The 14,736-nt window shown below is 31.2% G+C and overlaps 1 protein-coding gene across 1 annotated transcript in view; it reads right to left on the bottom strand.

Annotated features, from left to right (window-relative positions):
- Positions 1-14,736, bottom strand: part of LOC105365091 (otopetrin-1) — a 55,818-nt gene that overhangs the window by 7,716 nt on the left and 33,366 nt on the right. The window contains exons 2-3 of the mRNA XM_011503177.1: positions 5,028-5,262; positions 4,206-4,320 (exon numbers count right to left, since the gene is read on the bottom strand). Of these exons, the coding sequence (XP_011501479.1) occupies positions 4,206-4,320; positions 5,028-5,262 (350 nt within the window). The remainder of the gene's footprint in view (positions 1-4,205; positions 4,321-5,027; positions 5,263-14,736) is intronic.

Here is a 14,736-nt window from a genome sequence, read left to right as displayed (position 1 = left end):
TGCTCGGTATCATAGAAATTTTCTAGCCTCTAACCGAGATTATTTATTTTTACGGGCATCTAATTACTGGGATATTTATTTGAGTCGATGAATGTTAATTAATTAATAGTTCCTCGATGTTTGCGAACAGGTTTGCGTTTGATGCAATTGCAAAGATTCGCGTTATATCGATTTGGTACGACGAAAGCATGCATAATTCCATCACCGAGCATGCGCACGGGAAGTAGTGCGATTTACTATAAGATATCGCCAGGAGTCTTAGGAATAATAAACAGAGCCGTTAAAATATATGTAATTTTATGGTGATTATCAGATTCGTTCGAAGCAGCCAAGCTTTAAGATATCCTGGCTCGCTTGTTTGGCGAATTAATGGTTCCAGACATGGGGTGAAAACTTAATTGTAAATTAAATTTCATTATTATGAACAATCAGAGATACGATGCGCGTGTGCGCGCGCGATGATTATTATTGACTGTGGCGTTCTTCCATTGTCTTTTATTTGAATTTCAGTCCGCAATTCATATTGCCATTATCACTTAATTATTATCATTAACGCCATGTAAATTTGATAATTATTTAATAATAAACATTATCGTACATTTATTGTAAAATATATTATTTTATCCAATATTTTCTATTCTCCTATTAAGAAAGACCTATCTATTAACATTTTGTCTATCTATTGAATTTTTTAATACACTATAGGAATATTAGATGAAAAATTATTATATTAATCAATTTTTAAATACTTGGTTGATTCGTGCTTAATACGCGATCGCTTTAAAAATTTTACGACTCATACGTATGAATTAGCGAAAGCTAAATTTTAATTAACATTTAATGCATAAAAGCCGGTGAATCGCTCTCTTGGATGGTATCGGCATTAGTCGAGAAGCCGGATAATTTTCATTAAAACTCCTACCTAAAGTCCAAACTCCCTTCGATTCCAAACACCAATACCCTCGCGTCCGAGCTTCGTATCATCGTCATCACATCGCGCGATAATTTCACACCGACCCCCTTGCGCGATCCGTAATCGCCGTTATTTCATGCTAATTTCGCAAATCGGATTTTAACCCCCATTCCCCACTCCCCTCATGCGACTCAGCGTTTATCTAAAATTCGGCTTACACGCGCGGGGATTCTCTCTTATAGCCGAGGCTGCATTATATTATTGTGCGATACGCTTCCGAGGGCCGAGGAAGTATCCTTATTGTCCTTGCGCAAACGAACCGCGGCTTTCCTTGAAGTTGCGCGTTGATCGGATTGTCTTGGTCGCCAACACCGTGGAATTCGAGAGTACGAGGCTTAAGAGGCGCATCAGAACTTCATTGTATCGGTTATAATTTGTCCGATGAGCCGAGGGAACGTGCTCCATATGTGCTCTTTAACCGAGGTAAAATGTCCCCGCGCACCGAGTCCACGCTGTTATTTGTTATTGTTGCGCACAAAGATTTTCTTCTCATGGATATTAATACTCTTGGGATTATAATTAGAATCGAATGTTTTGTCAGGCATATGACGGGTATTCCGAGTACTCGTTTAATGGTTCTCTATACCTAGAGAAACCTCGTGGCCATTACGATTTATATTTCGACAAGACGACACTTTCCTCAAAAATCGATAACTTTTCGATTTAATGCGAGACGGGATTGGCGGGCAGCGATGTCGCGCGCTTTTAACCAAATGTCTCGAGACCAAGAGGTTTGCGCAATATTATTGCGTATAACTGCATATCGGAGCGATCGGTGAAAATAAAATTAAAATACTCGAGTATTAATGATTGGAGGGGGCAATGGTCGCACGGCTTCGTCAAAATCTCCGGTTAAACCGAGGGATCTTAATTTCTACGCGATTCCCGACATATTTCCTCGTGAATAAATTTAAACGCGGCACTTTCTTTTTTGAGAAATCGGACTATTTCCTCGTGTATTGAAAGCACGAGTCGAGTCATTGCTCACGCATATATAGCATCTTTTGAGAAAGTTTGCTTTGTCAAGGCTGGTTTTTTCACATCACTTAGTTGCTAACTTTTTTCCTTTTCAGAAACTATTTATCACGCGCTTTTATGAGAACTAACGCCTCGTCTAATGATTTTCTTATAAGATTTTACGCATCACAGGCTACGCGGATAAATTTGTAAATTTAAAGGGACCATTTGAGGAAAGTGTAATAGGGCTCGATTTGTTGAAGCACTGTGGTCATTGAGCAGTCGATAAAGTAGTGAAGTTACGAGTCAACGTATCAACATTTATAAATACAAAAATATAACGCAGTATCTATCTGCACATTCGGTAAGTAAATAAACTTCAGTTCTTCTAATGTATGCATTAGCTTTACCTAGGCCATTATGAATTTACATCTAAAATATGACTTTACGACGGCACGTGGCGAGTCAAACAATAACGATACGTAATACAACATCATGAATTTTTAGAGTCTTATAAATTTTCATTTTCGAAACTTTCACGAATAAACATAGGATAAAAGTAAATTCTTCCGAAATAATATTTACTGTTTGCCGCGCACTAATCGAACCAATTCAAATCTATGCAAATGAGCAATATTCTTATAAGACATTTTAAAATTTTTAAAACGTTCTTTCTTTCTTTTACGTTTTCTTCAACTTTCCCTGCTGGTAAGGTGGTCATTTGTTATTTAAATGTGACGAAAGTACTTTCCGTAGGTTAACCTACAAGTCTAATGTAATTATAGTCGTAAGTAGTATCTACTTGCTTTAATATGGATTATGGAAGTGGATAATAATTTATCGTATTAGTCGAAGAAACAAATCATTATGAACTAATATAATTTCGTAAAAACTTTTTAATGCTATTTGAATTCTGATCCCTAACAGCTTACGATCAATCGGCATTGAAAATTTTTTGTTTTCATTTATTTGATATTAAAACATAACACATGTTAACGCATTATATGCTATATTATAGATTATTTGTATTATTCTACGTAGAAGCACATCGTTACCGTCTAAAATTATACGTTTATTCTGTATTTTACGACCAAGATCGATATTAGTAAGTAAGCCAGATATTCTCATCTATTTATTACCATAAAATATACGTAACGTAGTTCTATAAAAATTATGCATCTAAATAAAAATCTATTTGATCGTATCTAACCTTGAGAATTTTTTTCTTTCTAATTACTTCGACAAAATTCCATATGCAGTTTATATAGCAGCTTAAGATTTGTAACACAGGTTGTACAATCTTACGTAAAAACAAACAAACAAACAAACAAACAAACAAACAAACAAACAAAACAAAACAAAACAAAACAAAAAAAAAACAAAAAAAAAAAACAAAAAATAACAAAAAAAAACTATGTTTTCCATTCGCACGTACTTTATACAAAACAATGAAGCATTATTTTCAACTAATTGATGTAATTGCTTTCCTAACACTACGCAAATGAAAGTTGCCAATCATATTTTTCCTTCGATCTATGTCTCACGTTGCCATTATTATCATCCAATCGATACGTTTATCAGAACTTCGCGATTATATAGCAATGAGTTACAGTTGCCCTCGTCAGCCCCTATGCGTAATGGTCGGGCGTACATTTACGAGATTCAACTAATGAAAGTATCATAGGGGATTGACACCGCCCCCTCATCCAGCCGTACACGACTGGATCGAGGACGAACTAGATCCAGGCCCAAACACACCAACGATTTACGACATCACTAATTAGCGACAATATTTAACAAATAGCAATGATCGCCTCTCGTTTGCTTAGGAGAGCACAAGACAGCATCTTTTTCCATTAGCAGTGTCTAGCACTGTCGTGACTGTTTTCATCGTCCTCCCCTCCCTTCATCCCAAGAATAAGAATCTAGCGAAATATGCCGTGAAATAACTAATTCTCATTCCAACTGACATATTGCATTATTACCGACATTGTTAACAGGCTGTCGCGTCGTGAATAATCAAGAAATTCATAATTTATATACTCGGATATTCTAGAGTTCCATCGAGCTCCCATAAGTATCCCATAAGCGGACATTACAGCCAGAAGTGAAGTGATAAACTAAGCGGACCGAAGAGATTATATCGATGCCGTTGGGTCACTTACAGTGACCTCGGGCCGCTCGTGAAATTTCTTTCTAATGTCCTTGCCCTCGGCCTGGGTGCCGTGAAAATCGCCTCTCGCTCGGTTGCCTCGCGAGAAAGCCAGCGACTTACCTGCAGACTGAGCAGTGGCACGGGTGTGTCCATGACCTCGGCCAGGCACAGGGCCATCGTCAGCACGATCACGAGCTCCCCGTAGACGTTGGACAGGACCACCCATAATTCTGAACTGCAAGTTGGAGGAGCGACTGGTTAGAGGACGAGACACGATTTGGTGGGAACGTTAGGAAGAGGTTTTTCACATTTCGAAAAGAGTCTCGGGTGAGCGATACACCACCTTCCTCTTCATCCTGACGCGAGCGTTTACCGAAGATTTATACGGTCACTGATGAGATTGGCCCGGGGCGGGTGTTTTAATCGCCGTCGTAAACAATTGACAAAAAGCCGCGAACGGAACATTCGCTCGATTATCGCCGGATAAACGTTTCACGTATTGATTCGGTAATTACATTAATTTATAAAAATTTGAAAGAACATCCGGCCCGAGTTCATAAATGCCTTCACTTGTCAAGTTTTGGCAATTTTTTGGCACTTTAATGCCTAAGGGGATTAGTTGGCCGAATAGTGTGAATGAAATGGGACATCGAGATGCCAGGTCGATCATTACGGTTATACGGACGTGGAAACTTTGGAATGAAAATTTTTTAAACGACCTTTGCTTTGCCGATTCTTCTTGCGAGACAATATATTTTACATAGCCACGATTTTGCGATAACAACTTGTTGCTCGCGAGTCGTTGTGATCGATTCAATTATACAATTTAATGCTCTCGGCTCGTCGTTTAATGCGCATAAAAAGCGTCCTCGTTCGCCCGTCTCGCTCAATCCCGAGTAGCAAACGAATAAAGTAAGGGTAGCGCGTGTTGCTGGTACTCACAATGGCTCGGACTGGTCGAGAAGGTCGTCGGGCGTCCTCGACCTCGCCAGTATCCTCGAGACGAGTGACTTGGGGGATGGCGAGTGGTTGCGCAATGGTGGCATGGATGAGTCTCCGTCGAGGCCTCTTTCTACCCTGGAGGATGGCCCGGCCCCTCCTGGGGCACCATCTACGATACCGCCCGTCGTGCTCCCCGTTTCGTTCAGGCTGTCCTTGTCGTGCTGCTCGTTGCTCGCTGGAATTGCAAGATTACAATAATAGATGATGGACTTTCATTATGCGCTGGATAAGGGCTTATGTAAATTTCAGTTTTGTCGACTTGGGTTTGTTTGTTTGCTTGGCAGTCGTGCGATTCCAGGAGAATATGGGATCTCAGGTTGAAGGATTTAATGTTTACGCGCGTGTGAAATGCACACATTTTTCAATTTCATTTACGATTATGCTAAAAGGTATCGCGTACATAGCTGCGTACATGGCTGCTTTCAACATCTTTATGATAATATATTTAATTTAATTATAAAGACTTACGATCAGTTGCATTTCTAGCGAAATTGCCTATCTTGCGGCTATTTATCTCATAAGCGAATCTTCAAATGAAAGATGCGAAAAGATGGTATTATATTGTTTATACAATGATCCATTCAACCGATACTTTGCAACATTTAATCGGCATATTTGTCATAATGTAAAATTTCAGATCGATGTGCGAAAGGTGCATGTATTGCTCTTGCGATATAAAAATAATGTGATATACGAGAATAATGTATGGCAGGGAAAATCTTGCGTATCTCTGTGCTGGCTGAATTTGATATTTCATTTCAATATTAATTCGGTAAGATGAACAAATAAAAACAAATGCTGTCTAGAGTTGCAACTTATAGAATATATAGTGTAAATCTAAGCTCCATAGCTTATGTTACTTGTAATATCGGGTGACATTAGGAATATTGTAAATATAAAAAAATTCCCACTTGAATTTATGTCCCAAGTTCATCACAAACAGCCATATTACAAGGAATAACAATACACGTAGTTTGAAAAATCAAATCATTTCATTGACGATTTACTCTATGATTCCCTCTATCCTGTCCCAGGTCATGATTTTTTTTTCTTATTATTATTTATTTATTTATTTTATTTATTTATTTATTTATTTATTTTTTTTTTTGATAAGAAAAATGAATAATTGATCGTACAAATCAGTCAGTAAACTTGAGACATTATGGAAATAAATGAAATATGTAGAACAATCTTTTTACATAATAAAAGAACGTGTAGAAAAAAACAAACACATGTACTTTCTCTTTCGCCGTACAACTTACGCTTAGAAACTCAATGTTATTTTTTTACTTCTCTCCGCCCGTCCTCTCTCTCTCTCTCTCTCTCTCTCTCTCTCATCGCGTGATACACGCGCATCCATCTACGTTCGTAGAATATCGCGCATCAACGACAACTAAACAAAGCCAAGTTGAAACGTAGCTCAGGCGATGGATCATGAAAAAGTTCACGGGCGCGTTAAATTACTATAATTCGACGGCTCGAGTCCTGCTTGTGGTTTTGGATCGCACGGAGAAAATTTCAGTTTTCCTTTCTGCGCACTCGCCTCCACATGGATTACACGCATACGCTTTGTCTGTCTGCCTGCTTAAGACTCATCTTCAAGACAGAAAGAGAGAGAGAGAGAGAGAACATGAGCGCACTCGTGCGATTTTGCTTTCGCGATCGAGGTCGCTGATCCTCGTAGAATCGCTGTCACTTTTTATAGCCTAGAATCTCGTTTTGAAAGGTGGATCAAAAAGTTTATCGAGTTTTTACGTTTGTATTCGTTCATCTAATATATTATTCGTGTTTGTTTTTTTCACAAGGAACATCGGTACGCATGAGCATCTTATTATTATTAGCCGGCAATAGTCTTGTCAAACATGTTGCATTTCATTTCTTAAAATATCAGATTTCTATGTTGTTATGTAACATTTTATTACAATTAATGATCAATTTATCTGTCTCGAAGTATAGATATGTCTCTTAGAATTTATTAGATTATATGATTTTGGAGTTGAATTAAATATTTAATTACATAAATTTTAGTTACATAAATTGCAATTTTCACCTCTCATCAATAAGTGTAAAATGACCAAGTTTTCGTAAAGATAAAGTTTCTGATATGAATGAATAATATACAACAATTTATTTAACACTTCGATTGAGGATAGACATTCAAGTACTTAAGTAACTCATATTATTAATCAAATATTTATTTATTTCTGATTTGACGAAAGGCTAAGTGAAGGATTCAAAGATTCTTAAGTCCAATATCATTGAGTCAAGCAAAGATGGACTAGTCTCATAAAATCATTTTTTTACTATAAATGAACATAATGTTTTTTTTTTTTTTTTATAAGTTTTGTAATAAGATTTTGTAGCTACAATAATTAATAGTTAGTAGCGCTTTATAAAGTCACTGAATACTTTCAAATCCTCGAATTTCCACGACGAATTAACAAATAATGTTATTAAAGAACTTTTATTAAAAAAAAAAAAAAAAAAAAAAAAAAAAAAAATGTATAAATGATATTTTATTGATTTGACAAGTTATTTTATTCCGAAAGTTATATTACGATCTATTTTTCTTACCTATAAGATTTATTTCCTAAAATTATTTTATTGGTATTGTCAAATAATTAACATCGTTATTGAAAGCTCGAATTTAGATCCTTACCAACTCGAGAAATTTCTAGTTAAATTATATTTTTTTTCCGATTCTTAAATATATCCACAAAATTAAATATATGAGTTTACTTTTAGCCTACAAAATATGACGTAATTTATCATAGATGACAATTGGATCTTAAGATTTCAAGTTTTATTTAAATTAGCGAATTTAACAAGGCAAGCAGATAAATTACGTAGGATAGACAATTCATTGGGTCGAATGTTTAATGACGACGTAGGAATGCGCTGAGTAACAATTGCAATGTTTTTATTATTAATTTTGAAATATTTTCCAAGAATAATTAATTATTATTCAATGTTTTGTGTATGTGAAAGGCATTTCAAATGACAACTGAAAGAATAAATTAAGAATAAATAAATAATGAAGAATAAATTAATATGAGAATGTGAAATTTTCGATACTTATTAGCTATATCGATTAGCACTACTCTTGGAACGAAATGTTCTTACCAGAATATTATTCTCATTTACAAAATGTACGATAAAATGAGTGGTACATTTATATTTCTTATTCGATTCTTTTTCACTTTCAATGAATTGATGATTAAAGCATTTCATTGTACTTCGCGTATTAAATGAATTATTGTTTATTGCCTTTATTGTCATTCCATCAAATTGGAAAATAAAAACTATTCGACGCTTAAAATATTGTCAACTGATTAATCTGTTGTTGTGAAATTAGAAATCTTTTATTCATAAGTTAAACATTATGTTAATTGTTTGTTATGTCAATAATTTGAAAAAACAATAATTTTAACAATTTCGCAAATTATGAAATTATTAATAACCTTATAGTTATACTAATAAATTTTTAAATTTATTAAGTGCATTGAACTTTCGACCTATCATGATCCATTTTTTACAAAAAGTTCAATGTAACAAATCGGTATAAATGTATTATTATTGGCGAAAAAGTTCAATGTAACAAATCGGTATAAATGTATTATTATTGGTTATTTTTTTTATAAAATTTTTTTATAAAAATTTTTATAAAAATTCGAAATAACTTTCAGTTCGATCAGTCCATATATACTATTAATCTTACTAATTATGTCAATAATAATCTATTACAAAAGATAAACTAATATTGCAAGTAATTATTTTTTTTTTTTCACGCATTTAGAATTATTATATCCAATATCTACAATTTTGTTATTTTAGTACTTTCTTAATCAGTTTTGGCCACTTTTCCATTTGGACTAATAACAATAAATAACAATTTTGATGTGTTACTGTGTCACGTATAGATCTTCAGAAAAAAATATCAATGGGCAAATTGATAAAGGAAAAAAAGAAGCTATTGTGAACATTTGAATGTAGAATAATCATAATGTTATTGTCCTCGTTCTCTCTCTCTCTCTCTCTCTCTCTCTCTCTCTCTCTCTCTCTTTCTCTTGGAAATGTATCATTATTAAAAGATAATCACATAATATTCGTTTAATAACGTTTCGAGCATAACCGGAAGCAATTTAGCGTTAACTATAAAATGCATTTGCCTAGGTTCATTTGTTTTGTTGTATTTATAAAATTTTTATGGATACCAAGTCAAGTAAGAAAAGTCGTAGAGAGCAAGCTCGACACACTCAAACCTAATTGGAAGAAAAATTTACAGTGACCGGCCACCATCGCCATCAATAAAGTGCAAGTGTAACCCCATGCAGCACTCACGGTCATCGCATCTACGAGCTTAAGCGAAGATTCATACGCGCAATTCAATTAGTCACAGGTTCTTGGACCCGGAGCCGCGCCCGATTAGGGTATTATGTCGTTGATAAATTAGCTGTAACAATGGAACGTCGGAGGAAAGTCTCGAGGATACGCGCTCGAGCTGAGGCGCTGCTCTCGAGATATGCAAATGGACGTCCGGAGTCCGATGTACCTCCCGCAGTCCGATTTATCTCTCTCGAAGAAAGTGCAACCACGCGATGAGATAAGAGACCGAGAAATTTTCGGCGGGCTACTTGGCAAGTCGTTGGCACCTGGATATTTGCATTAAACGATTGCGAAGAAGTGGGCGATGGCTCGCTTTCACGTGTAAAGGAGACGTGGAGCTTTGTAAGCAGCTTTTCCTTTTTTCTTATTTCTTCTTTCTTCCTTACACTCACGAGTATTCGATTATTTAGTAAATGTACTCGCGCACGAACATTTTCATTTCGAAAGTTTCTCCGTCTATATTTACAAGCGTTGCGCTTCATTTTTCATTCCTTACGTTGTACGCTGGCTAAACGAAGAGGTGTTTATGATCTTTTTCATACTTGGTGCAAAACTTTTCCTCCTTTCTGTCATTGACCCTTGATGAAATTCGAGAGTCCTTGGATTTCAAGTTTAATAAGAATTTTAAATTACAACATTTTTCCATATTATCTATCTTTTTTCCATTTATTATGTACATACATAATATATATATATATATATATATATATATATATATATAATATTAAACGTATATAAACTAGCGCATTTATCAGGTATTTTCTTTATGCTTATTAGTGAATTGAAGAAGGAGACAAATTTTTTATTGGGGAAATAATAGAGAAAATAAAAGTTTCTTACCGGAATACCAATTATTTAGTACTCATAAAATCCGTGGAAATTGCTCCTAATTAATTATAAAATGTACGATATAAAATTTAAATTATTTTATATTTCCTACAACACAGTCAGCATAGAAGATGAATTGAAGTATTAAAAATTTGTAATTACTAGATTATTTAGAAACTTTAATTAAGAATAATATATATAGTCTACTATGACTGTATAAAAACAAAATGATATATCTAAAATTTTAAATTCAAACTTTTCTTAGTAATAATCTTAAATCTGTAAATTTTATATTCATATTGAATAGTTAATTGTTTTTATTATGCTAATAATAATATAAATGATATTACTTACTTACTCGCGTATAATTTTATTATATAAATAATTAGTTTTTCTAGAATAATAAAATACAATCAAGGTAAAAATATGAAATACCATAAGTCACGAAAAGAAGCACCTTACATTATAATTGTGTAATAAATAAATTTACTAGAAAAAAAAAAAGAGAAAAAAAACAAACTCGGTTTGTGCAAAATCCCTACAAAAGGCCTTTAGAAATTATATTCTTGAAGCAAAATGTCTATTACATCATAAATTAATAAATCTTAAAAAAAAAAAATATATTACTTTCTTATTTCTATGTGTAACTATTGAACATGTATTTCGCACTATTTTAATAAATTATTAATGATGTTTTAATATTAAAAGCAAAGGGTATTCTTTTATTATTTATAACGTTCATTAATTCGCTTCTATTGATCGGAATGTCCATTTGAAAAATTAATGTTTTGAATAGATTTTCTTCTTCTTTTTCTATAAATTATAAAATAAATTTAAAAGTCATCTATCGGATAAAAGTTAAAGCATATTTTAATAATTATTTATTATACGAACACAGTGTGTACGCAAAATTTTTAACCGTAGCTATCTTTTCAACCATGCATTAATTAAAAATTGATTTTCATAATTTATAGATGGAGTTCCTTTTCCTAGAGGTTAGTCGAAATCATAGATTAGAATGTGAAACTTTTGTGTGTTGAGAAAAATCCGGTTTATTTTCCGGAATTGATTTTTCTATTGGTTGCCATCTAAACAATCAACATTCCTAATTAATATTCTAATTTCCACAAACGAATATTAAATAAATTTAATGAATAAATTTTCGAATATTTATTTTAGAAATTAAGAGGCTTCTTCGGGATGAAAGTCTGTCCTGAATTTATAAATTGGTTTTATACATAAGGTACGGTACTTAATGCATATTTTAATTTATTTACTAATATCTTTTATCTTTAATGTGAGTATTCACTTTTATCATTAATATGAATATTTATAAATAAAAACACGAAAACAATAGTTCAACGATTAGGAAAAAGTGACTAATAAATGTTTTAACTCAAACATATTTATATTATATTTATATTCACAAGTATTTCAATAAAGTTATTTGATAATATGATATAAGTAAGGTATGCAATCTTGTTATAGTTAAAAAAAAAAAACAAATTTTACTTAAATTTGTATTTAATTATATACATTTCAATAGGTTTTTTTTTCTTTTTCAATATAGTATATGACACAATATCCACTTGTAATAATATGATATTATGTCTTACGTATCATAGAGCAAATAATTATTTAATATACAGTGTTAGATGGAGTTTGAGACAGTAATCTAGTGAAATAAATGCCAATAATACAAGCTGCTACTAACCTAATAAGAAATAATAACTAAATTATATAACAGATCATTGTGATATTATATTAATATAAAAGCTAATTGTATGTTTTATAATATATTGAAATATATTGTTATAGTTAAATTATTAAAATTGGATTAAATGTTTCTAAAAGTATGTTTAAGATTAGGTATAATAATGTTTTAATACAAATATACTGTATGACAATAAAAATAGTATAAGTTAAAATTGCTATATACATATATTATTTGTAATCATTTTTATCCGTAATTAGATGATTTAAATATATCCATTCTATATGAAGTATTGTTCTTTTTTTTTTTCTTTCTTTTTTTTTTTTTTAATTAAAGATTACCTCCGATTGCAATAATATTTTATAAAAATCTAGAACAGAAAATTTTTAAATCTTAAATACATATTACCCTATATTATGTTGATGATAATTATCAACCGTAAAATAATAAATATTTTGTCAAATTATTAATTATTGTAAAATAAGAGCTAACAATTATAGTTATTCAAGCAATAAAATAATCCCGCGAACAATATTGCGAAAATTGATATATAAAGAACAAAATTACACGATTATTATATGAAATGCTTTGATATTATACTTTGATAATAGAAAGAATGTTTAAGAAACTTTCATAATTTCTCGTTTTCTGCAACACTTTGGTATTATTCACTTTGGGCGTTTTGCCTTTTTGGCATGTATAAACAAAAAAAAAAAATCAGTGCTTAACATGCATGAAATATTTATTGCTTAGGTAATCGATAATAGAATATTTTGAAAATATTCTCATAATTTAGTAATAATATTAAAATTAATTTACTTACGATTAAATTAAATGACTGATCGTACAGAGATTAATTTTTAATTTTTAATTAAAAAGATTAATTTTTATAATAATATCAATAGACGTTGTATAATAATTTGTAATCAATAATATATAATTGTAATAATTTAGAGTAATATCTTCAATATAAATTCAAGTGTATTATTTGGATTTTATATTTTCCATTTGGGATATAATAAATGTTATATTACATATACTTAATTAAAGTATATGACTAAATTAAAAAAATAAATAATATTTGAAGTCCCAAGCGATAAACAATCATTCTTTAATAATTATATTCTTCAATGATGTTTAAACAATTGTTTTTAATTTATAATAATTGCATGAAATAATTATGAATGCAATATCTGATAATATAAGATATTTTCAATTATAATAATAGTTAGTACAAAATTCTATTATTGTTAAAGGTTATAAAAAATTTGTATTGTATATAATCGATTATATTTGCTTAAATAATCACACATTCGACTAGGTACTAAAAAAGTAAAGCAAACATCTTTTACATAATTAAATCGTGAAATTTCAAAGAAAAATTGAATTACCTACATAATTATCATGATTTAAAATTAAATAGGCATTATTCTATTATCAGATCATATTGCGAAAAGGCCGAGATTTATTAATAAGTTAGTTTACATTCAAATGTAAAATTGAAACATTTCAACGTAGACATTAATTTGTAAATAAAAATGAAATATTATTTGAGATATACCGAAAGACTAATTTGGGATAAACTGAAGCAACAAAGTAGTCATGAATTTGTAATCCACACTTATTATTATTATTATTATTATTATTATTATTATTATTATTATTAATAATTATGTACATTCGTTACTGTAAATTCTTATGTATAATAACACGTTAATTATAATAATGACTATAAAACTATTATTAAATGTTATTATTAAAATCAAATGTTTTTGAAATAAAGAAAATTTATTAGATTTATTATACGTATATCCGTATGCGTATAACGAATATTTTTTCGTAGATATATAGATAAGGATTGCCAGAGCATAGTTTATCACTTCATTCATTCAATCTAATTTTATAGTGTGTTATCAGATGTATTCATGAAAATAAAAAGGCATCTCTTTGAAGCGTATAATTAAAATCCTATTGTATGCAGATGACGTGTATTTATTTTAAGACAGTAGAGAAATTGCAATTAAAAATATAAAACTTTATAAAATATAGTATTATTGGTTAATGAACAATATTGAGCAAACATTTGATATAGATAGTCGATGTATGAGAATAATAATCTAAAAATCATTGACAAAACGATAATTAATTCAAATTACAATTTCATTTAAATAAAAGTAACAAAGTAGTTAAAGCGAATTTTAACATTGCTTACAGGTGATTAAAATTAAATTTAAATTTATTATCTCATCGTAATGAGATATTTTTATAACGATTTACATATTTTTCATAATGATCGTATCAACGAAACGCCACAGCATAATATAGTGGCCTTTACCTTTAATATATGCTTTAAGATTTATATGGAGTGTTTAATTCAAATTGTAAATCAAAAGTAGAATTTTTAAGTCTTATTGAGAAAGTGAATTGCTCTTTATGTTAATACAGTTATGAAAAGGAAATCAAGAATGAAGAAAACATTAAAGAAGTCAAAAGGAGATGAATATGTAAGCCACCACTACATTCGTCGGAGAGCTGCGACGCATAGCAAAGGACAACGAACATCCTTGCCGATCGATGCAGCAACAAACTCGATGGAATCCCAACTATTAGCTTAAAAGGATAAAAAATCAGGCATTGCCGTATAACGAAAGAGAAACCAATAAACGTAATGCATGCACACCCAATACAATACAAAGCACCCGTATAATAATAATAATAAAT

This window comes from Ceratosolen solmsi, unplaced genomic scaffold (assembly GCF_000503995.2).
Source record: "Ceratosolen solmsi marchali unplaced genomic scaffold, CerSol_1.0 scaffold45, whole genome shotgun sequence".
NCBI classification, from domain to species: domain Eukaryota; kingdom Metazoa; phylum Arthropoda; class Insecta; order Hymenoptera; family Agaonidae; genus Ceratosolen; species Ceratosolen solmsi.
The sequence above is the reverse complement of the archived record's forward strand: the minus strand, read 5'-3'. Positions and strand labels throughout refer to the sequence as shown.